Here is a 25,013-nt window from a genome sequence, read left to right as displayed (position 1 = left end):
AAGTCATAATTCGTGAGGGAGAGATAGATGGGAATGTATTTCTCTTCTTGGCATTTGGTAGACAGGTTCCAGCATCTTGACACACTGAGGTATTATTAGGCACTGTTGTTAATGTAGCAATCCTGCTTTTAATATCTTTGTACTCACAGTGTCTGTAGCCCCTTTAGAAAGAAAGAAGCTTCCAGTACAGTGGTGCCTCACATTCGCTAGACAGATGTGCTTCACAAAATGATTTTTCCTATGGACAATTGCTTCACAAAATGATTATTCATAGGGACAATTTCCGCTGGACCGTGTTTTGCCTCCGTAAGACAGTTTTTACCCGCAGCTGACTCTGTTTCTGCAAGATGTTTGGGTCCTTGACTCTACCACTGTTTCACAAGACCTGGTTGTTTTCCCCCAATTGGAACATATTAGTTACATAAGACCTATTTTTTTATCCCAAAGAAGATGGGGGAGAAAATATATGCTGCTGGCTTATATACTTTCTGAGGATAAGAAAGTAGATCTTACATAATTAACATGCTTCAATTGAGAAAAAACCATCACCAAAGGGACTATGACTATAAATTTAAATGGTAGAGGATGATGAAAGTAGCCAGGAATCAAAGGGAAAGAAATTGTTTTTTTTAAAAAAACAGAAATTACAAACAAAAAGTCTTCAGTAGCATAAATTCTATACTTGAGCTTCCCACATTTGGCAAATTCATAAGTGTCAATAACACAGCCAAAATGCTATATATAAACCTCCCCTAGAAAAGCCAATTTTATAACATGGCATTTCTTCTGCAAGGCATGAGCTGGATTAGCCCTTGCACCCCCCTAACCCCTTCTGTTCCCTGCCCCTCCAAGTCATGGTGACCCCCTGGCTGCACCTCCCATTCAGTACAGGGCTGCACAGCTCCAGTTCTGCTAGAGGCCAAGAGAGCTCCTCAGTGTTTTGGGGTGTCCTGCAGGACCCACATCAGGGGCTAGGTATTCCTCCCACAATCCTCTAGTGCAGAGGTATTAGCATATGCACCTTGTGCTAATATCTGTGCACTAGAGGATTGTGGGAGGAACACCTAGCCCCTAATGGGGGTCCTGCAGGATACCTCAAAACACCAAGGAGCTCTCTTGGCCTCTGGTGGAACTGGGACTATGCAGCCCTGTACTGAGTGGGAGGTGCAGTCGGGGGTCACCATGACTTGGAGGGGCAGGGAACAGAAGGGGGTATGGGGTGCAAAGATGAACATAACCAATGCCTTACAGAAGAAATGCCATGTTATAAAAGTGGTTTTCTTAGAGAGAGGCTTATCCGTTGCATTTTGGTTGTGTTATTGATCCCTATGATTTCTCCAAATGTGGGGAACTCAATTGCATAATTTATGTTGATAGGTAATTATACTTTAGATTACCCTGATTGCTTAGTTTTTTTCTTATCCTTGTTCCTTCTTATCAGGGTAAAAGCAGTAAGTGCTGGTGATGTGTTGCATTGTATTCTTTCTGTTCTTGATAGGTAAAAGGAGTCATCATTAGCAAATGCTCAGGTGAAAGGAGTCATCATTAGCGGGAGCTAGGGGACTGTTTTGACTCCTTTTACTCTCTTTGTTTCTGGCAAGAGAAAGAGGGGGAAGGCTGTCTGAGACCTATTGAATTTCCAAAGGCAATAAAGGGGAGGGGATTGCCTTTCCCCAGTATGGTATGGGGAACTGTGTTTTGAAAGACAATGTCTTCTATGGACAATTTTCACAAGACAGTGATTTTTTTCCCAATTGGAACACAATGGATTTCAATGCATTCCAATGGAGAAATGGGTTTTATAAGATGATTTTTTCACAGAATCACAGAATTAAAATCGTCTTGCGATGCACCACTTGTACATTTCTGGGCGTGACTCAAGGCCCTGACTGTTATTTTCAATAAATTTTAGGCAGGTTGGGGCCTTGGTTTTTCAAGAGCATTCTCCTCCCACATGCATCTACCACTGTCACAGAAGACACTGTCCCGGTTAAATGATTTGTGCTGGTCCAAATCTGAATTTGCCCTGTCAATTCCTTATTTGTAATTGCCATGGAAGGCAAATACACTGAGAAAATTATTGTATGGGTTTCAAAGGAGCCAGCCTCTACATGGGCTAAGGTGTGTTATGGAGTGGAAAGACATATATTGAGGTTGTTCAGTCATGACTTTTGAATCTTTGGAGGAACTGGGAATCAAGTCTAGCCTTATAAGTCCAGCATTATGCTTCAGAAGGGAGGAAATAGACTAGGAGGTGATTCAGAAGACTCCATATTCTCTTGAGGACTCTATCTATAAACAGTTTGGCTAGAACTGGGTGGGAAGAATGTGAACCACGTCTGCATGAAGCCATTAGTTGCATCAAACTCTTTCAACCCAACCTCACCATGGATTTCCTTGGGAAAAAAGGTAATCGCCACTCCTGGAACCCTCCAGAAGCACAGATTCTCCCTCAAATAGGTGACAACAGCACCACCGCCACCATCTTAAACACCAAAGTACAATCTTTTAAACCTGGACTTCGGTCTTAAAATTTGTTTTGTTGTTTCTTTTTTTTAAAAAAAATACACGTTTTTATTAACGTTCCATAGGAATAGGGGTTGAGGTACAGATAGGGGGTTGGGGTATAAAAAAGTGGGGGGATGGATGGATAGGAAAGAGTAAAATTCCAGAGAGTGAAATAGTATTCTTACATACACCTATACAGTTATGTTAAAAAGCGAAATCATACAAAGAGAAAACAATATAGCAATTTTCCAGCAGGTCTATAGTTACTAATCGTCCATTTCCTTGGATCTTCTCTTTCTTTTTTTATCTTAAAGCTTACTAATTTTGTAAGTTTAATATTCTGCCAAATTTGTGTCCACTGCTCTAAATCAATATTATAAGCTATATTTTGTGCCCATTTTATCATATAATCTTTCACCACAAAGTACCATCTTACATTTTACATTTCCAGCATTTGTTAGAAATATTTTCATACATTTTAGACAATTTAGTTGGAGTCGTATACCATCTATAAAACATCTTATCTGTATTTTCTTATTCTGCTAAGTTTGTGTCCACTGCTCTAAATCATTATTATAACCAATATTTTGTGCCATTTTATCATGTAATCTTTCATCACTTCATCTTCCATTTTATCAACCATTTATATATACATAATTAAATCTGCTCCCAAACACTTCATCAACTCCACACAGCATTTGTGTTGTTTCCATAGCTCTTTGTGACTGATGTGGACCCCAGATCTGCCAAATATACCCACTCTTACTCTAGGAGGGAGAGAATTAATCTGGCAGGGAGAGATTTTTTTTTGTCTATAATTACTGTATTGGGACAAGGAAAGGGGTGAAGTTCTCCCCGTTAAGATGTAGCGACTTGCTAAGCAGACCTAGTTGCATATCGGCTGTGCCACCACATCCATCATGGCTCTTGTCCACACAGAGTGTGTCTCCGGTGTGGATGCTGTGATCTTATATGATGACTCCGGGAGCATCAACGACGCTGCTTTCCAGACCATGCAGACCTTCTTCCTGAATCTAATCAATTCTGTGAATGACCTGGATGTACAGGTGAGATCAGAAATACGCATACAGGAGCAAAATACATGATTGATGGTAGTGACTGGTTTCTGGAACGTGACTGTGTGCATACACATATTGGTTTTCAATTAAAAGGAATCTTTAGTTATTAGAACCACAAAGTTACTGCAAGAAATGTTAACGTCAGTGTAGAAATTAAGGAGTGACTGCACTGACAATACGGGAAAGCCCCCAGGATTTGAAGATATATATTCAGCATGGGTGAATTTGTAGTCCTTGCAAAAGTTACTTATTTGGCCTGCAGCTGCATTTTGGTACTTAGAGTCCAAAGAAGGAACTTTCCTTATGTCTGGAAAAAACGTGTGCCTAACCTCTGCCATCCATTTCTCCCCTTCTCCTGACCAAATCCAGTTTGCTGTGGTCCAGTATTCCTCCGACCCCTTTCTTATTTTTGATTTCACTACATATAATAACACTGGAGGCCAAATAAAGAATACTCTTCATGGTGCCCAGCGGATCAGAGGAAACACTTTCACCCCTACAGCCATCCGCTTTGTGGTGTGAGTATTGAGGGGATTGGGCCTGGGATGATGGCAGGGAGAGGAGGGATAGTGGGCTTTCACCCTCTGCCTTTTTCAGAGCTGACCCAGATGCTGCTGCTGTCCTTGTAGGGAAAAGGTTTTTATTCCTGAGCGCGGCATGCGACCGGACAGCAAGAAACTCCTCATCGTTCTGACGGATGGCATCTCCAATGATCAACGTAGCACGTTCGAGGAAGCCAAGCAGGCTGCGGATGCAAAAGGCATCATCCGCTATGCCATCGGGGTATGTTGACTAAGTACAGTAGTGACACCACTCTTGACAAAGTTTTGGATGACAAGATGGAATATGTGGGGGAGTTTCGGAAAGCTGCTATTTTTGTATTACTTGTGGCAACTTCTCTCGTTCAAGATGTGTTTATGTTTATTCATTTTATATGCCACCTTTCAATTGGGGTTGGAACGCAAGGCAGGATACAATGCAGTTAAACGTGTTTATCACTAAAAACTTACAAACAAACAAGCCCACAATTACGTTTGTTATAGTATTAAACACAATTAAACAGATTTTAGGGAAACTAGATGGGGATTTTATCATACTTCTGGCTAGTGCTCCCAGACTTTGGAAGTCCCTCCCATGAGAGGCTAGATTGGCCCCATATTTCTTGTCCTTCCACAAGCAAAGACCTTTCTTTTCAGGCAAGCTTTTCCTGAGTGGGGGACTAAAGTTCACGCCTGGGTTCAAACCCTTACTTAGCCAAGGAAACTCACTAGTGGGAGCAGAACTGGTAAACCACTCCTTAAATATCTCACTTACCTTGAAAGCGATATCAGGATCACTATAACTAATAGAGTAAACTAATCATTTTGACTCTTGAGACAGTGGAAAATTCTTAAAGGGGATGTTTATTTTCAATAGCAGAAGCTGAAATTCCCTGCCTTGCTACCCCTCTCTGTAAATCTCTAATGTATATTTCAGGTTGGTCAGAACTTCGTTGAAGGACAAGATGAGCTACATAAAATTGCCTCATCAGCTCGCAATATTTTCTCAGTAAAGAGTTTTGACGCACTTCATAGCCTTCAGGAAGAGCTGAAAGAGAAGATTTTCGCCATTGAAGGTTTGAACATTGTTTCCTGATCTTTTCCTGACTCTCCCTTAGAGATCTTTTGCTATTAATTGCAAGCTCCTTCTTACGTCAACTCTTGTCTAGTACAGACTGAGATCTTCTCTTCTCACAAAAAGAATGCTGAGGATAGCATTGCTGCAGGAAATAATGGTACCTGTCTGCAACTGCTTCTTTATTCTTCTTCCTTTAAAAAAAATCTTTATTTTTTTCTTTGTTAAATGTCAGAAAAAGAAGCCCTCTGGTGCTGGAGAGAGGGAGCAGGCAACCTACAAATAATTAGTTCCAATAACAATAAAAGTAAGAGAAAGGCAGGAAAGTGTTCACCAAATGCAGGGGAGTATTGTGAGGAGAGATTGTGGCTTTGTTTATGGTTGTTGCTCACTGTTACTGCTTTTAAACAATATAACCCTGGACTAATGTGATATGAAGGGGGCAGGATTCTGCATCTAGTGTAGGGTGGAGAGCTTATGGCCTTTTTGTTGCTGATGGGCTGCATCTCCCATTGGGGTCTCTGTCCCACTCCGTGAGATCCTTATACAGATTTTGCTGACATCAGTGGTGAAAAAACAATTTGGAGGTGGGTGTGAGACCACCCGTAAGGGTCAGTATGTAAAGTCACAGGGAACTGCATCATTACATCTGCAGTTTGTCTGCCACTGCTGTAATGAATGGGAAGCCAAAGTTTTAAAAACCTTTGCTTGTGTACATGGGAACTGGGGGAGTTGTATCACTCATTCCTAGTGATGTCACTGGCACTGTCCAATAGGTTCTGCCAATCTTCATGTGACTGGGCTTTACCTAACAGTAGCAAGAGCAGATCCAAGAGAACCACTCAGCTGAAGGGAAATCACATTGTCCTCAAGATCTGAATATGATAACGGGAGTGCTACCTGTGGAAAACATTTATCCCAAATTGAGTCCATCTTTCCCCCTTTGCCTCTGCTCCTTTTTTATTGTTTGCTTTCCTTCATTTTCTTTCTCCTCTCCAAAGGGACCTCTGGAGCCTCGCCTGGCAGTTCATTCCAGCTAGAACTTTCCCAAGGTGGATTCAGCACCCTTCTCACTGCTGTGAGTATAAATGGCCACCCATCCTTTTCTGTATTTCCATCAGCTTAACCCTTGATTATCCTTAATTTTGGGCTTTAACCCCCCCCCCGTTGTAATTATGGAAAAATGCCAGCTCATGAATTCCAGCCACAATTAGAAACAGGATTTGCAGGTGGGCAGAAATTATGGGAATGGATTCACTCGGAATAGTGAATGGTTTTTGCTTATGCATCAGTTTGATCTTTGTATGTAGGAGGAAGAAGGAAGTCCCTTAGGGAATGACAGAGTGCATACATCCGTTCTCACATTTCCATCCCTCTTCCCATTGTTCCCCATCTACCCAGGAACATTTGGTAACTGGAGCAGTTGGAGCCTATGGCTGGTCTGGGGGTCTGGAAAAAGGGTTCTTGGCACAGCCTCCCCAAACCAAATTTCTGAATGACTCCACTGCTCACTCTGAGGACTCCTATTTGGGCAAGTAACTTCAGTACCCTGTTCCTTCCATTCCATGTCCCAAAACAGATCCAATTTTCCAGACCAGAAGCCGGCCACCACCTACTTTTCCTCTCTTTCTCTCCGACAGGTTATGCCATGGCTTTGGCTCGTCGTGGCCAGCTGGCTTTCTACATTGCGGGAGCTCCACGGTACCAGCATGTTGGGAGAGTCTTAGCTTTCGAAAGTCAGAATAGCCAGATAACTGCAACTGTTTGGGGCAAACAGGTAAGACAGAAAACCTGGGAGAAGTGGCCTCAGAGCTTCTTTGGAGGTCTGTTCATCCTGTGTTCCATCTAAGGCAGAGGTTCTCAACTTTTTGTCGTCCAAAGTTTTGGACATCATTTCCCATAAATCCCAGCCAGCATAGCCAGTGGCCAGGAATTCTGGGAGCTGAAGTCCAACAACCTCTAGGATGGAAGGCTGAGAATGACTGTCTGGGGCGAAATCTGGATTTTAATCAGATGGAGTTGCAGAGAACCTTGGCATATCAGGTCATATAATGGAATTTAATTTATCTTCACTTTTCTGCACTGCCCTAGACATGCACTCTGTGTATTATTATTTTTTCTTTTCAGGTGGGTTCTTACTACGGTGCTGAGCTTTCCTCAGTGGATCTAAATGCAGATGGAAATACAGACCTCATTCTGATCGGCGCTCCCCTTTACTACAATGGGACACATGGTGGGCTGGTTGAGGTCTGCACCATGGATGATATGGTGAGCAAAATGAAGAAGAGAAGGGGGGGAAGTAGGACGATCCCTGTTTGGATGCATAGGAATTACATGCCTTGTCCACTTCAGAATGTTATGCAAGCTGCCTTCCCCAATCTGGTGCCCTTCAGATGCTTTGGATTAAACTCTCCATCCCCTGCATGGCTGGGCATGATGGGTAATGCAGTCCTTTGCCTCTGAAGGGCAATGGGTTGGAGAAGTCTAGACAAAACGAATCATTTTCCTTCCTCTTGTGACTGGCTTGTTTGTTTATTATATTCCATTTTTCTGCCTTTCAGGGCCAGGGGACACTTTCATTAAAAAAAAAAACAGGTTCAGTTCAAACTCAACATATTGTTCCTGTACCCATTTCCCTGTGTTTTATGTCTCTTCTTACAGGCGAAGGAGTGCCATTTTAAAAGGCAGATAGCCACCATGGGGATTGGGTGCAAGATCAGGACCGTAGCAGAAGCAGCAGGCCTCGATATTTCTTTCCGTGCAATTGCCCTAAAAAAAGAAGATACACTCCTTACACACACACATACTTACACTAGTAAACTGGAGAGGTTCTTTCAGGGTTGTTTGTGCCTACAGAGGTGAGGCAGAAGTGTAACCAAGGAGCAGGCCTTCTTTGCCATGGCATCCTTCCTTCTGGGCCTGCCCTATCATTAAGCAAAGTGAAGCGATTGCCTCAGGCAGCAGATATTATGCAGTGGCAATGGCAGCCCTCTGATCATCAACCACCCCCAGCTGGTCCCTTCGGTTGAAAGACACAAAACTCTCGCACGAGCTTGTTGCCCTCAGGTTTGCTAAAGAGCGCTGTCCCATTGCCAGCTCTTCTCCTTGCCAGCATTATTATAAAAATCAGAAGGTAGTCTTATTTGCCTCAGGCAGCAGTGCATCTTGGGTCTACCTTCTATCAGATGCCAAGTGAAAACAAATAAAGAAAGCCTATGGGTTTTCTTTATTTTTCATTCTTCTGAACTATTCTTTAATATTTCCAAGTATTCTCATGTTGTTCTGCTCAGCTGTACATCCTGGTGAGGTGTATTTTTAATTCAGGACACTTTTTTTTGTTTTTTTCCCCCTTTCTAGCTCTTTTAATCCTGTTTTTGAACTTGTGGGTACCCTTTGATGGCTGTATTAATTCCATTTAAGCTCGGTTTTCATTGCAGATATTGTTTTAGCTGCAATCATTTTAATACTGCATGTGTGGCTCCCCTGGACCTTTGATGAGAACAAAGCAAGGCGTAAAATAAATGAATATGTCTCATTGCAGGGTGGCCTTGTTTGCGTCCAGACACTTCATGGGGTCCCTGGCGATGGACTAGGACGGTTTGGGGCAGCCCTCTGCTCTTTAGGGGACGTGAGTGGAGACGGCCTTGCCGATGTGGCAGTAGGCGCTCCCATGGAGGATGAAGAACATGGAGCCGTTTACATTTTCTTGGGAGAAACCGATAGGTTGAGGGAACAGCATAGCCAGGTAAGCCTGAGGGTGAAAATGGGCAGAATATTCTGCCAGGAGGAGCGAATGTATTGTCCCAGCTGAGCAAAGCGGGGTTTTCTATAGTTAAAAAAACTTGGATCTAGGCTGCTCGTCACCAGCCTGACACTCTCTGAATTTAATTAATTGATTAGTTTTTCATACCACTGGGCTTGGTGAAAATTCACTGCTTTTGGCAGTGAAGATCAGAGAATTTAACTCAGTGGGACTGGTTGCAGCCTGTCTTCACTCCTCCACCCACCAACATGACCATTGCTGCATGGGGATAAGGAGGATGATAACCCCACACACTGGGTGGGCCCCCGATTAGCCTTGGCAACCCACTTTTAGAGAGTCTAACTCTGCTTTGGATTCATGAAAGGCGCCTCGGCCTCCGCTGCCCCGTTGTTGCCAAGGGAATAGCTCAGCTAACTTCCCATCGGGTTGTTGGGAGACAAGAACCTGAAAGATACTTCCACGGTGCAGCAGTTTCATCAGTGGCTTGTTCAATTCTCCTCTTCCTTAGAGCGCAGTGAAAATATGGTAGGATCAGGAGAAAGCACTTATTTGCCTATTTCCCCTGCTTTAGTATTTGGGGGTGAGCAAGGCAATTCTTTTTATAGCAATGGATAAAACAAGTCTGTACAAGAGAAGGCCACAGTCTCCTTATTCACAAGCTGTATTACTAAGGCAAAAGTCCTTTTGTTTAATTAAACCTGACTTTATTAACAGACTACAACGGTGATCAGATGGTTGCAAAGGAGTTCACAGCAGAAAGGGTAGCTTTAACAGGAGCAAAAATGACTTTTGCGTTTGCTGGGGAATCGATCCAGTGCTACAGCTGAACCAAGAAGGTCCAACTTGGGCCTGGATTGAGGTTGGGCTGGAGCACATTTCCCTGTGCATCATGTGATTCCTGGGAAATAGGATGCAGCCCAAAACACTAAGAATACTAGCACATTTTAGGATAAGGCGCTTAATGCTGGTGAGTAAACCTAGGGAGAATGGAATGTCCACCTTTTAGAATAGGTGGAAAAAGCACAAAAGCTGATGAATGGCAAATGCAAATATAATGAAGACGGTTACTCACTCTGGGACCAGATTTGTCCCAAGATTTTTCTCACCTGTGTTTTACCCCATCACTTGGTGACCTAATTTCTCTCCTCCCCCCCCCCTTTTCTCTTTCTCTCTCCTCCTATCTGTACAGCGTATCTCTGCCACTTCTCTTTCTCCCACACTCCACTACTTTGGACAGTCCCTCCAGGGAAGGCTGGACCTGAGTGGGGATGAACTGGTGGACATAGCAGTTGGCTCGCTAGGAAGCGCAGTGCTGCTTCGGTAAGAATTGGAGTGGGGGCACTAATGGACATAGAATGAAGCTGGGAAAGAATTAAGTTGGATTTTAGTAAGGAGGAGAATCTTTTTTCTTTCTATATGTGTTTTTTCATTATGCTGAACTGTAAATCTTTTCCATTTTATTAAAGCCCAAATTAGATGGGTAAGGGATGTATATAAGCCTCTTGCTCAGATGCTGGCAAAGTTTGTTGCTATGATGTGCTGTTTAAGTTGCATCCGACTTAATGGCAACCCTGATAGAGTTTTCAGGGTATGTAGGATATTTAAGGAGTAGCTTGATCAGTTCTACACTCCCTGCTTGAGTGTTCATGGCTGAGCAGGGACTGGAATTCAAGTTGCGGAGCAAATAGCCCATCACTCTATTCACTACAGCACACTGGCTCTCATTGGAAAAGTGTTCGCTCACATTGTCCTGGCATAGTTTGGCCTGTGCATAGTGATAAAAGGATCAAGCTGACATAAAAGGGAAATCTGCTGGGAGTGCTAAGACAATTCCTGTCCTCACTTGTGTGCTGTGATGCTGCCCCTATGAATTAGAGGAGGGGGTGTTTGTGGACTGGGGCAAGCTGCTGCCGTATCAGGCCTCAAGCAGTGTGACTCTCCTTATTCAGTTGTTGGCAATTAATGTTAGAGATGGAAAAAATAGTACCGTATATTTAAATACAGCTCCTTGAATCCCACAGCCAGCATGATGATAATGGCCATGTTTCCAATCACCGAGGGGTGCCTTCCACATATTTAACTGAAATTACAATACAGCTATTAGCTAAATGCACCATAAAATCCATTACTACCTACTGCTGCTGCTGTTTCCTTCTTCATTTTCATTTTAAATTATGTTTTTTTCAACCATGATTTGTACTATGGCTCTCATCAGCATCAACCACCACATCCAGTGGTGAGGGATTATGGGAGCTGTCATCCAGAATATCTGCAGCAGGGGCAAGTTAATCATCCCCATTTGGTCTCTACAGGTGCTAAAAGAGGGAAAGGGTCAGATACAGGTAAATGGGCAGCCAGTTAATAGACTAATTAAGCTGGACTGGATGAGGTTAACAGATGGATTACTACTGTTCTATGTTATGGGACTGTTGGTCTGGAAGTGCTAGCATTTCCATCTCCTCTTGGTTTGCAAATGCATGTCTTCTCCCACTTGCCTCCCAGATCCAGGCCTGTCTTCACAGTCATCTCTTCAATGAGTTTCTCACCCGCCTTGATTTCCTTGGATGACCCTAACTGTGGAAGCGGAAAAGTTTCTGGCATTGGGCCCCGTGGGAACCTCAGTCTTTGCTTCACCCTGAAACTTCTGAGCAAAAAGTCGAGCAGCGGTAAGGCAGCCCAGATGACTCGCATGCTTAGTTGTCGCCTTTATTCTTCTTTGAATATTCTCATGCATGTCCCAAAATCCTTCGGTCAGCGTCAGCAGTGAGTTATTTCCTCCATTTGGGTCATTTCATGCACAAAATGCTCTGCTCCTCATTTCCTCATAATTTTTCTTTACAATCTTTATTGCCTCCTCTACTTTTGTGTCTTATTGAGAGAATGCAAATACTGTATTGATTATTAGCACCTTGAGTCCTGCTGTATGTTGATTTCTCTCCACTCCCCTTCCATATCAGTTGTACTCTTCCTGTGACTGTTTTTGCAGTGTCAGTCTCTCTCTCTCTCACACACACACACACGCACACACACGCACACACACACACGTATGGTTGGGTGACTAGGAGTCCCCGTGCTACATCTGTTGGGTGAATTGACTTAGTAGGCAAAGCCATGCCTATGTCTGCCACAGCTGCCCTACCAATTGCAAGCATTGTGTGCCATGCCATGGGACACACTCCTTTTCCTTTATGGCTCTGCTGACTATGGAGATGGAGAGGGGATCTGCAATACTTCATAGCAGTACCGTGCTGCCTTTCCATCATGTCGCCATGTCACCATACCATCACAAAAGACACCAAGTTAGCAAAACATATCATGAGTCTATCTGCATTCTTTTTGGGCTTTTTAAAAATAGCTATCTTTCTTTATTGTTGCATTTGCAAGTTTTGCCAGCCTATTGCACAGGAAGATCTATAGTTAAAAGTACATTGTCAAAGGAGATAAGAGGGAAGTTTCAACTGAAGATAAATACACTATCTGAAACATTGATGTAGTGCTATGCCACTTAAAACAAAAAAGAGAAAAATATTTGCAAATTTGAAGGAACAAAAAAAACCCACCTCCCACTGCAAACAATTAGAAAAAGATAAACTCCAGACAAGATAGTTATGGACAAAGAAAGAACGCATGCCCAGGACTGACATATGAGTAATCAGAGTGTCCACCCCAGTTCTATTTAAGGCAATTTAAAGAACAATGTGGGTCCCCTGCACAGAATCAATCCAGTTCAACTGAGGCTGTCCCAGGAGGCTGGAAACAGAGACACGAAGAGCACATGGCATGAATTGATACAATAATACCCTGAAACAACTGTAGTCACACCCTACATGTCATCCATTCCAGTTCACTCCACCACTTTCCTTTTGTCTTTTCCTTTCTCTAATAGGTCCTCTGCGAACTACCATCTCTTTTAATCTCCAGCCTGATGCGAATCAGTCTTTGCCACGTCTTATGGTAGAGAACGAGACCCCCAGCCTTGCAGAAACCATCCGGGTTGCAAGTATGCCAGTCTGTGTGGAAAAGATCCTCCAAGCTCCGGTAAACAGAAACATGATTCAATGGTCTTTTTTTCACTGTGGTGTTATCTCTGGTTGTTCCAGACTTGTCTTGGGTCATTCTAGGTTTTGATATTTTTTTTTGCTGTATATTTGAATAGATTATTCAAGTATTTTCATCCACACATGGTGGTGGGATGAATGGGTCTTTGTTGCTAGGTGTACTGGGATGCTCTGTGTCCCCCCCCCCCCCAATACCACTGATATCCACACATCAAGAATTGCTCCCCACAGTTTCTCTGCCAACACAGAATGCCCTCCCCTTTTGCCTATCTTCTCTTCCCTCTCCTTGCCTACTATACTCTCTACTCCTTTCCCTCATTTTACCTGTCCACAGGGTGTTGAGATGTGGAAATCGATGGGCAGAATGTTTTTCTTTTCCTTTTGCCTTCAAAGGGAGATTACAAACTTCCAAAAGAGCTTATAATGCGTATGTACATCTGGAACTTAAATAATGTACACTGTGCTTCTGAAGAAGTGGAATGAAACCCATGAAAGCACACAGAGGAATAAATGTGTTAGTGTTAAAGGTGGCCTGAGAGTATTGTTTTTGTTCTTGCTCTTGTTATAAACACATCAGGAGGTTAGGTTCTGTCTCCTGAGACTTTAGCTGAGCTAAAGATGTTGTTGTTTAAGAGTTTGCGTAATCAGCAACAACTGTGTTTATGAATGGCTATTGCTAATGATGGATATGACCATCATCCGTCTGTCCTTTTTACCTCTCTTTTTTAATTGTTTAACATTCTATTTTCAGCTCTGAGCAAATTCTCAACATAGCAGTTCATCCCTCTGTTGAAATGCATTCTAGTAAATGAAAGGTCATTCCATAACGACTTTATCTGTATCTTAAACCACCAGACTCTCCTACAAATGATAGAATTTTGAGATACACGCAGGGCTGGCAGAATCTTGCTGCAAAGGACAAAGCTGTTAATTCACGATACTTTGAAAGAAATGTATTGAATTTAGATAGAAACTGATTTTTTAAAAAAATGTCTACTAGGTCTGTCTGGATGATACCTTCACTCCAGTTGTGTTGCGGGCAAACTTCTCAGTTCAGGGGGACCCAGATATCTCTGCTAAGAATCTACGCCCCGTCCTTGACCCTGGGACTAACCTTTCTGCCCAAATCCAGGTATTACCTTTTGATTTCTTCCCTTCATGTCCATCACCAAGGGAAAAATGTCTCCTCCATCTAAGGGATGGGCCAGCTCTGAATGACTGGGATCTTGCATCAAACCAATCTGTCTCATTTGCATCCTGTTTACTCATTAAAGACCTCTGCATGGGTTATGGTATCTCATTTTTGCTCCGACGGTAGACTTAGGTAAGGTCAGGTTATGATAAAGTGACTGACCCCAAGCTGATGGAATCTGAATCTACATGTTTCTGGTCTGTGCCCAAATGTTTTGGACACTACTGCAGCCTAAGCTTGGGGGGGAAAGTTACTTTCTTGGACTACAGGTCCCAGAATCCCTAGCCAGTACAGCCACCTGTTGTGCTGCTTGGGGGAGAAAGGTCTGGGATTTATAGTCCCCTAAAAATAATAATTCCAAGCTCTGGGAGCATCATGCTCGTTTCACACCCTTGTCAGTATCTGTAAAAGAGAAATCGGTAAATTTGACTGCAGTGTGGTATTTGATTGCAGTGAGGAAATAGAAACCAACTGGGTTTTGTTTAATGGCAGCGTCAAGAAAGGGAAGGATAGGAGTAGACCTGCCTATGGAGACTTAAAATATAAAGTAAGAAAATCTGTGATGCAAATGTAGGCTTTTCCATCCCCATGCCAATTCATGCTGTTGTGTCTTCCTGAAGTGTGCTTCTTTGGCCCATCATCTCATTCATGCCAGTTCATCTCTCTCTTCATCCTTCACTTTTCACTGTAAGGTTCCCTTCAAGCAAGATTGTGGCTCCAATGATATTTGTGTGTCTGATCTTCGCATCTCCTTCAATTTTTCAGGGTAAGTGATATCCTCTTGAACCATGAGCTTTTAACCTTTGGTTCTCTAGACGTCTGGGAATTCCACCTCCACAAGCCCTGGTCAGGGATTCTGAAAGTTGAGGTCTAGACAATTTGAAGGGCCAGAGGTTGAGAATTACTTGTAACCCATTCCAGACTATTTTGCTACCTTCGTTTCTGTGCCCAAGAACCAAGTGTAGCATTCCAGCCATTTCTTTTAATGTTGCAGGGGATCTAGGTTGTGATCTTTGGCCTGTATTAAGCAGTACATAAAAGCAGGATTCCTTCCAAAATCACAAGGCTGGTTCTCTCCCATCATTTGCTCATGGAAGAACTGCATTGGGAATCGACTAGGCAAGGCATTCTGGGATGTATCTCTCAGAAAACATACTATATCTCCTTTTATTTGCCAGCTTGTCCTGAAAAGTGAAAAAACTTGGTCTGCTCTCCAGATGGCACATAGTAAGAGGTGGTACAACATTCCAGGTTCATATTATATTTGTACAGGAACTCATCCTGGTAATATCAACCATTGGGCCATGTGCTTGGCAATTCTTTTCTCAAAACTCCTAAGCTGGCCTAGCTGGCTGAGGGATTTCAGGAGCTTTATACTTAAAAAAAATAGTATTTCCAAGTTCTGGAGGTAGCAGTGTCTGCTTCTGTTTTACAAACTGGAACTTGAGATTCGGGGTCAAGGACTTGGATGAGGTTCATTCTGTGATTCTTTAGGAGTTGAACAGTTGTTTCTCTCTTGTTGAATTTCAGGTCAAAGGGCCTTAAACTGAGTCCAAATTTCATACTGAACTTAACAGTGAAACTAGAAAATGTGGGAGAGACAGCATATGAGCCAGGCCTTTCCTTTTACTACTCCCCTATTTTGTCCTTCCAGAGAGCTTCAGTTCTTCAGGTGAGTTGGAGAAATAATTTTGGAAGTGGGTTGGAAGGATGGGGCATGTCCCAGATTTTGGAACGGGATGGTATCTGTTCTGAGTGAACACCAGAAAGCTATTTTTTTTCCTTTTTAAAATCCTTATATGATTTTCTCTCTCTGTTTCCTTCTTAAAGTCTAATTGGCGCTTGTCCCCTGCTTGTGAAATGCATGGATCCCAAGGAAATACATCTGTCCGTCACAGTTCCTGCAGTTTCAGGCCCCCAATCCTCAAAAGAGGCATTCAGGTAAGAAATGGAAGCAAGTGGGGTAAGAAAATAAATTTGAGGGTAAAGTCACAGTATTTGGTCAAAAACTGAAAAGCAAAAGAAACTCTAAAGCGTGGGGTTATTGTAGTTCTTGAACCTGTAGGACTGCCTGTGTGCTCCAGTCAACAACTACCTTTTTGTTCTTCAAAAACCAAGTTCATAGTCCATATGTCTTTGGAAATAATCTTGACTTTGTAAGGGGCTAGTGTAGTGAAAGATCACTGCATAGAAAACAGAAGGAAGTTTAGTAGGATCGTCTGAATGTTTTTAAATATATATATATAGGTGTACAAATGGCAAAGCAGACAGTGAGTGTAAATGGGAGTGTTGTCATGCTCAGAATCCACCATTTCTGACCTTTGTTTGATTGTTCAAGGCCTTCCTGCAATTTTCCTTCCGCTCCTCCAGTGGCGACTCTTGGCAGAGCAAGTTTGCTTACTTCACCATCCAAGCACACAGGTGAGGGAAGCCACCCTGTATTTGTCTGCCTCCGCGATTTCTGACTTTGTGTCCCTCACTCCGTTCTCCCCTTCCGTCTTCCAGTCAGAATGAAAATAACACACTGAGCGACAACGAGGCCACAGAACAGCTGCCAGTGCTGCACCCAGTCAATATTATTGTAAAGGGGTAAGTCCAGCACATAGACATACACACACACACTGTTTCCTCTGTTCCTTTCCTCCATCTTCCATCATCACCCACAGCCCATTCCTCACCAAGAACCACGAGGGAAGGGAGAGCAGGACAGCATATAGGCGGTTATGCAATAAACAGCTTTGTGTTTGGGAAGAGGGAACAGTCCTGCCACTCTGAAGGGTGAGGTGACCGCTGTAGGCAGATTTGGAGTGTCATAACATTGGAGAAATTCATTCATTTAGTGACTGTATTTCTGCTTTGAGGGTAGAGGAAAAATATCTGGAATTTTCTGTCTCGCATGACAAAATCATTTGGCTGGCTTTTGGAGGAGTTCTGGGGGCAGGGGACGGAGTCACTCTTGCTCTGTCTTATTCTTATGCCAGCCCTTTAGCAGGGAGCTGCAGCTCCTCCTTAGAAGCATGTACTTCAAATGCCAAAGGTCTCAGGTTGCATCTTGAGCATTTGATTGCGCCTTCGTCAATGATTACACTGGATTACAGCAGCCATCAACCCCAGTCATCCTCAGACACCATTGACTTTGCTGGCAGGAAATGATGGAAGCTGTGTTGTCTGGCACATCTGAAGGGTTGCAGCAAGGCAATCCAGAACAGCTTTCTGCCCGAGACTCTGGAGGTGCCTCTGTAATGTCAGAGCCTCACTCAGAAAGAACAGAAGGGGAAGAGAACGAACAGGGAATGGACATGGGCAAGTGAGGTGGCTGAGGGAACAGCTGCTAAAATGGGATGACCGGACTGCAGACTGGCTGGAGTAATATCCAAAGCAGGCCTCCTGAGCCCCAGCATCCCATCCGGATCTGTCAACAAGGGAGTGAGTCCCAAACATTCTCCTCTCTTGCCTGCATTTCAGAATGGTTTCAGTCCAGCCAGCAAAACATCACCTGATGCAGCTGATTCTGTGGCTTGGTTCTTAGCTGACCACATAGAGCGAGAGAGGAAGAAAAACAAAAAAATTGGGTTTTCTGCAACCTAGCAAGCATGCCCACTGCAGTTCTGGTGGGGAGGTGTGTGTGTGAAGCAGCATATGTGTATCTTAGCATAATGCATAGTGTGCATCACCACAATATGGTGTTTTACTGTGTGTGTGTTTTTAATAAGAAATAAATACATTTATGATTGTGCCCCTACAGCCCCCCATGTAGTCTGGATAGAATATAAGTGGTTGTGTTATACTGTATCAGACCATAAGTGTATCTACACTAGTTGTGTTAGCATGGTACCACGTCACTACTGTGATTCCATCTTATGGAATCCTGGCATTTGTAGTTTGGTGAGGCACTGAGAATTCTCTGCTAGAGAGCTTCCTCTAAATTACAACTCAGAATGTTAGGCACCTCACGAAACTATAAATCCCAGGATGCCTTGTTACGGTGCCAGGGAAGTTAAAGAGCTGTCATGCTGCTATAACTGTCAAGTGTAGATAGTCATGCTTACTGCTATCTGTAGCGGGAATAGGGGCATATGTGGCTTATCAGATGTGGAAACAGCCTTAGCCAATACAGTAGTGCCTCGCTAGACAGTTACCCCGCATGATAGTTTTTTTGCTAGACATTGACTTTTTGTGATCGCTATAGTGATTCGCAAAACAATGATTCCAATGGGGGAATTTTGCTGGACAATGTTTGGTCCCTGCTTCGCAAACCAATTTTCTCTAGACAACTATTTTGAAAGCTTGCTCGCAAATCAGGTGTTTTCAGGACCTAAGCTTCGCAAGACAGCTATTTAAACAGCTGATCAGCAGTTTGCAAAGCAGCTTTCCTATGGCCGATCTTCGCTAGACAACAACAATTCTTCCCCATTGGAACACATTAAACAGGTTTCAATGCATTCCAATGGGGAAATGCTTTTCGCTAGACAATGATTTTGCTAAACAGTGATTTCAGTGGAATGGATTATCATCGTCTAGCAAGGCACCACTGTATAGCCAATAAATAAATAAATAAATAAATAAATAAATAAATAAATTTTGAGGGATTGTGGTATTTGTAGTGCAACAGAATCTGGAGGACCACCCTTTCACCACCACTAGTCTAGGTTAATATACATGAGACTTCCCGTCAGTCAGAAATCTTTCCGCACCCAACTGAAGATCCAGAAGATTAGATCTAAGGACTTCTGCTTGGAAAGCATGTGCCCTTCCACTGAGTTGGACTGAAGACTGCAGACCCCCTTGGTGTTTTCTGTGAACTTTTCTCCTATTCTTTCTTCACTAGGCTTGAATCCACTGCATATCTTAATTTCTCTACCAGGATCCCCGAGAAGAAAATACTTACACACGCCTATGAGGTAATACATGTGTTCCATCCATTTACGTCAATCCTTCCAACCACTTACTTGTCCAATCCATCCACTGTTTTAGCCTATCATCATATCTTGCTGTCGACCTAGAACAACAGCCAACCTAGGAGTTTGAAAGCATGTAAAACTGTGAGTAGATAAATAGGTACCACCCCGGTGGGAAGGTAACGGCATTCCGTGTCTAGTCGCACTGGCCACGTGGACCACGGAAACTCTCTGCAGACAAATGCTGGCTCTACGGCTTGGAGACGGGGATGAGCACCGCCCCACTAGAGTCAAACACGACTGGACTAATTGTCAAGGGGAACCTGTACCTTTACCTACCTAGAAGGAACAACTTCCTCTCTGACTTTAACTTTGTGTCCTTTCACAGCTGATGGGATATCCTTTTTTGGGTGGCTGGGTGGGTGGAATCACAGAACTGAAGTTTGGGAGGACTCCTTGTCTGTCTGTCTGTCTGTCTGTCTGAGCTCTTCACAATATGAGATCCTCCAGACTTGCTGGAATGCAGTTAACCAGATTCCTCGAACTTTCATGCCAACATGCCTGAAGATTCCCAGGTTAGGAGTGCTTATTCTGGCTAGTAAGGAACTGTTTTGAAAGCCTGCAAGTTTACCGAGATGTACCAGCCACACTAGGAACACACAACTTTAACAGCTGCTTTTCACCCTTTTTAAAAACAGCAACAATTTTTATGTCTTCCCTGTCTACAACCTATAATCCTCCCTTCATGCTTAATTTCTCCCATTGCTGTATTTTGTTTTGGCAGGTCAGAAACTTAGGCTCAAACATCACCCCAGTCAATGTGACCTTTAAGCTCCCCTTAAAGACTAAATTGGGTTTCTTCTGGAATGTTACCCCGACCCATGACGACGTAGTGAGTAGAAAACTTGCCGGGAGAAGGATGGTGCAGAAGGGGGTGGTTATAAATGCCTGGACAATAAAGGGTGGTTAGAGAGGGATTGTGGAATTAACATTGGTGCGAGGAGTAGAAGAGCAAAAACTATGGAAGGAAGCCTATAGATGAAGTGGGCAGTGGGGTACACATATACTGTGTACAAATAGCAAATGCAGGGGATTTCTAGAGAATGTGTGTCAGGTTTTTTTGCCTCTTTTTCTCTCCAAAAACATCAAAAGATATAGTATTTTACTAAGACTAGCTTCTTGCCACCGCAGCACACTAGCAGGGCACAGTAGCAGGACTGGTGATAAGACCACGCAGCTTCTGATCCACAGAGATAGTGCTGTAAGATGCAATCCCCTGGCAGCCTGAGACGATCAAACTGGAAAGCTTCCAGGGTACAATTGCCTAGTTGTGCTGATTCCATCCTTTCTGATCAGAAGGAGGTTCCTGTGACTGCCCTTGCTTCAGAAGAAGTGGAAGCTGCCCTTTCCACCCCCTCATTATTCTCTGGTTATGAAGTTAAGGAAAGACAAACCAAACCCTTCTTTCAAGAAAAGGGTGCATGACTGGGTGGGTGGGCTGGCTGATGCATTAGTGTCAAGGCTAAGGAGTGACATAGCACTAAACTCCTCTTCCCTGGCCATATTATTGTAATATAGCCTTCTCCATGCCTTTGAGAAAGGCGGCTTAAAAATAAATAAATATATGCAGCCAAAAATGCATTGCCTATGTATGGGATGGGGTGGGGTTTCAGGAAGGTTGGGGGAACCTTAAGGTTTACAAAAAAAATGGATAACAAATTTTTACCAAACTGTAGTCCCTTCCCCTGAAACTTTCCAGTCAACACCCTCATTAGAAACAGAATGCTAACCGATGGAGACAGAAGAGAAAATCTAGGGGGTGACGGCCACATAGTATGTCCTGGAAACTGATTATGTGTAAACCTGAGCACAAGCCACAACTGCTGCAACATTTTGTTGCAGGTCCCAGTTATATAGGATATTTTCCTTTCCTTTCTAGATGAATCAGTTCTCATGCATGTTCACTTTCAAAAAGGGACTCAAGACTAAGGACCTTAAAAAACCTAGCACGGTAAGAACTGGATTAGAAAATGCAGCTACTTTGGAGTTGGTTGGTGAATGTTTATGGAAGGATCCCTTCCTCTTAATCAGGGCTGGAAAACAGAGGCCTCTGTGGTGTCCAGGGCAAATGGTGATAACAGCAAGGTGATTTTGCTTTTTGACAGAGAGGATGTTTGGGAGCTTCCATCTGCTCTACATTTCAGTGCCTAATTGCCAATCTCTCTCGGGGTGAAGGGATCACATTCAATTTTTCTGGGGAATTTTACATACAAGATGATATTAAGGTAAGTGGTGCCTCCTTCAGGTAGTAAAGGCTATTGCAGGGTAGCATTTGGAAAGAAATGTACAGTATTCTTGAAAGATTTCATGGGCAATGGTTATTTTCTCCCCTTCTCACAACAATACACCCATAACAAAAAAAACCTGATCACCATAATCACCCAATCTCCTGAAAACAACAAAAAGCAGATCCCACAGCTACAAATACTCAGCTATCCCGCACACTACACCAGAACACATGACAGAGTTCTGACTCTTGTCCTCTGAAGATGCTGGACACAGAGACTGGCAAAATGTTAGGAAGAAAAATCTCCACAACACTGCCGAACAGCCTGAAAAACCTACAACAACCAGTTGGAAGGAAGGTTTCCCTTGAAAGTCTTGGGGGAAAGTGTGTGTGTGTGTGTGTGTGTGTGTGTGTGTGTGTGTGTGTGTGTGTGTGTGTGTGTGTGTGTGTGTGTGTGTGTGTGTGTGTGTGTGTGTGTGAGAGAGAGAGAGAGAGAGAGAGAGAGAGAGAGAGAGAGAGAGAGAGAGAGAGAGAAGTTCTTTGCAGTAATTTTGTTTGTTTTTGGTCGGGAAGTGGAGAGAAAAAGCTGAGGATCAAAGTAAATTTCTCCATGTAATTAGTCTGTTCTCTCTATAGCTAGAGTCCCAAAGTCTCAACCTTCGCAGTGAGGCATCTGTGGTTGTAGATGAAACCAGGTTTTTCCAGAGTCAGCCAGAGGAATTTCACTTCACCCAGGTATAACACGAAGTTCTTGCACTGTTGTCAAGTATACACCAAAAATAGGTTGCTTAGCACAGTATTCAGTTGTTTTGTGGCCCCCAGGGTCTGCTTTCAGTCGTTTGGTATATGTGAAACACTTCTAGGTGGTGTTGGACTACAATTCCCATGAACCCTGACAGTTGGGACTGGTCAGCGTTGGAGTCCCAGAGCATCTAGAAGGCCAGTGGTTTTAAGGTCCTTTTGAAAATGGGCAGAGTCTTCTTTTCTCACTTCAGTCAGGCTACTGAAATCTGGGAAAAATACCCTTTGCATTTGAGCTTTACCCAGACATTAAACAGTGAAGTAATGCACCTCTTCTTCTCCTGCTGTGCTAAGCTGAGTACTTACCTGACATGCTGAGTAACCTGTGAGTAGAATATAGTGGCAGAGTAACTATCCAGAGTACATTTGACCCGAATGGTTACAGGGTGGCTTTTATGAGCAAAAATGAACTCTGCTTGTCTCCTTTGCAGATCAACACTGTAGTTGAGCTGATTTCGCCATTCAATCCCGTTCCCATCATCGTGGGCAGCACCATCGGTGGCATCCTGCTCTTGGCCATTTTAGTGGCTGTTTTGTACAAGGTATGCAACCTGTTGTCTTTGCTAGATATTTTAAAAATGATTCAAAAGGTTCATGCACAAACATGATTGCATTCCCCCCCTCCCAAATAAAAACAAACATATAAACATAGCAGGAGAAATTACTGGAGAAGTTACTGTGAACATAGTAAGAACTGATTGGTACAAAGGTGGGCAACATTACGTTTCCCCAGCACCCCTTCATTTTAAATGTATATTTTGCTCAGAGAGGACTCTCTGAGCAAAATATACATTTAAAATGTATATTTTGGGGCTATGGGAGCCATTTTTTTTTTCAGATTATGAGGCCAACCCAGCACCCCAGCAAATATTTTTAAATAAAGAAATAAATTTCACCAGTACAGGGTGCGAGGGGGCTTTTTCTGTTAAAAAAAAAACACCCTACTTTCTTTGCAAGAAATATTTTTGAGGGGTATGGATGGCAAGGAGTAGGCGTGGCCCCTCCACAGTTCAGGGACTGGCATGGGCAGCTCCCTCACCTCTGGAGGTTGCCAACGCCTCCTTAAATCCAACAACGTGGTACATTTTGTCCTCCAGAAGTTATTGGAGAACCTTGCCCATCATTCCTTACCATTGGTTATCCTGGCTAGGGCAGATGTTGGACACCACATTCAGAAGGGCACATGTTCCTGCCTCCCCTCCATCCAGTTTTCCAGTCAAAATCAGTGAGGTAGTTGAGGGGGAAATTCAAGGGAGGGTGGCTCCAGGATATATTTCAGAGAAGGAATGCTGAGATTGTGTGTGGAAGTGCCAGAGTAATTGGCAGTTGTGTGGCTCAGTCAAGTGATAACAATGTTTCAGGTTTTACTGTGGCATGTAAAAGATGAATGTCAGAATATTAAGGAAATAATCAAGGAGGGTCTGGGTGGTCAGCATCTTATTGGCAGTTTCTGTGCGCTTCTTTCTTTGTTCATATCAAAAAGCTGCACAATAAAAAAAATCTGGATCTTCGTATATGGAGTATAAAGTTCAAACAAACTTAAAATGTTAAAATGATTTGATTATTTTTGACCAGAAGTGGGCTACTTCAGTAGTGTTATCTCAGTTTACTAGATCTTTAGTGCACATGGTGGGGCATAAATTGTATAAATGCTGCATTAGCTCAATGGCATAGGTCTCTGGCTGCAGAGCCAGAGGTTGGGAGTTCTTGACAAGGGCTGGACTCGATGGTCCATAGGGTTCCTTCCAAAAGTTATTATTATTATTAACTGAATTTCTCCACATTCACAGAAAATGTGTCCTGTATCCCAATAGCCCCCCTTTACTTCATTGTTCTTGCATCTTCCTACTTCACTTTGAAGTCTATTAAGTGACTTCCAGATGCATATAAGTGAAAGCAATCAAGTCTTGGTCACAAATCACTAGTAATTAACAAGGGGCTACTTGCATTTCTTGTCACAGTCCCTGGAACACAACCAGTGTGTCATCAATGTTTGCTCTTGTGACTTTCACAGTTACACTTGTGCACCCGTGAATCACCAACAAGATTCTGGCCTCTGTGTCTTTTTCTTCTTTCAGGGTGTTCCTATGTTATTTTAGCAACGCGAAGGGCAACACTCCTTTGCAAAGTGGTTTGCATTACTATTTAAAATCTGAAAGGCTATAATTCAGCTGGCTGAGCATCCTTTGCTGAAGCTCATAGCGTTTGGCACGTCCAAACCTAAGCAATCAGAAGGAAGTACAGTTCCAGCAATTTAAGTGTAGCTTAACTTTGGTATGTTTGGTGATCCTACTAAATCAGGTGTTGTGAGAATTACTGAGCTCGTGTATGCATTCATGTGCGTTTATAAACATACACAATCTTGCTGAATTCTTGCACTTTGACATTCACGCCACCTGTTTTTTTTAAAATTGTGATATCCCATCACGTCTGTTTCCATCATAACCGAGAATGACGCATCTGTTCCTTTCTTGGTCTTAGCCCTGTTTTTCTCCCCTCTTCCTCTCTCCTTTCTTCCCAGCTCGGATTCTTTAAACGTAAGCGTTTGCCCCAAACAGATGAGACCGCAGCAGGACCAGCTGACCCCAGTGAACAAGCTCCTCAAGCATCAAGCAGCGGCTAAGCAGGAAAAGGAATTATGGATTTGTCAGAGAGCTGAAAGCCAGGATCCCTGCATTTGCTGGAACAGGAATGGGGAGGCAGGACCTCTGGATTCCCTGAGAAAACAAGAGGGTGGGGGAGTGGAGAGGATGAGGCTGGGGGCCAGGACAGAGTTTAATAATTTAATTAAAAAGATTTTTTAAAAATGAAAA

General features: G+C 43.2%; 2 protein-coding genes across 2 annotated transcripts in view; both read left to right on the top strand.

Moving 5' to 3' along the window:
* Positions 1-6,826, top strand: part of LOC140701324 (integrin alpha-X) — a 19,199-nt gene extending 12,373 nt beyond the window's left edge. The window contains exons 6-11 of the mRNA XM_072976843.2: positions 3,448-3,575; positions 3,957-4,105; positions 4,217-4,370; positions 5,064-5,202; positions 6,203-6,279; positions 6,603-6,826. Coding sequence (XP_072832944.2) covers positions 3,448-3,575; positions 3,957-4,105; positions 4,217-4,370; positions 5,064-5,202; positions 6,203-6,279; positions 6,603-6,740 — 785 coding nt within the window. The 3' untranslated portion in view covers positions 6,741-6,826. The remainder of the gene's footprint in view (positions 1-3,447; positions 3,576-3,956; positions 4,106-4,216; positions 4,371-5,063; positions 5,203-6,202; positions 6,280-6,602) is intronic.
* LOC110090062 (integrin alpha-M) lies at positions 6,824-25,013 on the top strand. Its single transcript, XM_072976842.2, has 19 exons — positions 6,824-6,978; positions 7,329-7,469; positions 8,743-8,946; positions 10,154-10,284; positions 11,467-11,630; positions 12,851-13,002; positions 14,023-14,154; positions 14,907-14,980; positions 15,745-15,886; positions 16,045-16,155; positions 16,553-16,635; positions 16,720-16,803; positions 19,043-19,115; positions 19,897-20,004; positions 21,052-21,123; positions 21,278-21,397; positions 22,036-22,134; positions 22,632-22,742; positions 24,722-25,013. The coding sequence occupies exons 1-19, from the start codon at positions 6,850-6,852 to the stop codon at positions 24,821-24,823; spliced, it is 2,232 nt and encodes a 743-aa protein (XP_072832943.2). The 5' UTR covers positions 6,824-6,849; the 3' UTR covers positions 24,824-25,013.

Source organism: Pogona vitticeps, chromosome 6 (assembly GCF_051106095.1).
Source record: "Pogona vitticeps strain Pit_001003342236 chromosome 6, PviZW2.1, whole genome shotgun sequence".
Lineage (NCBI taxonomy): Eukaryota > Metazoa > Chordata > Lepidosauria > Squamata > Agamidae > Pogona > Pogona vitticeps.
The sequence above is the reverse complement of the archived record's forward strand: the minus strand, read 5'-3'. Positions and strand labels throughout refer to the sequence as shown.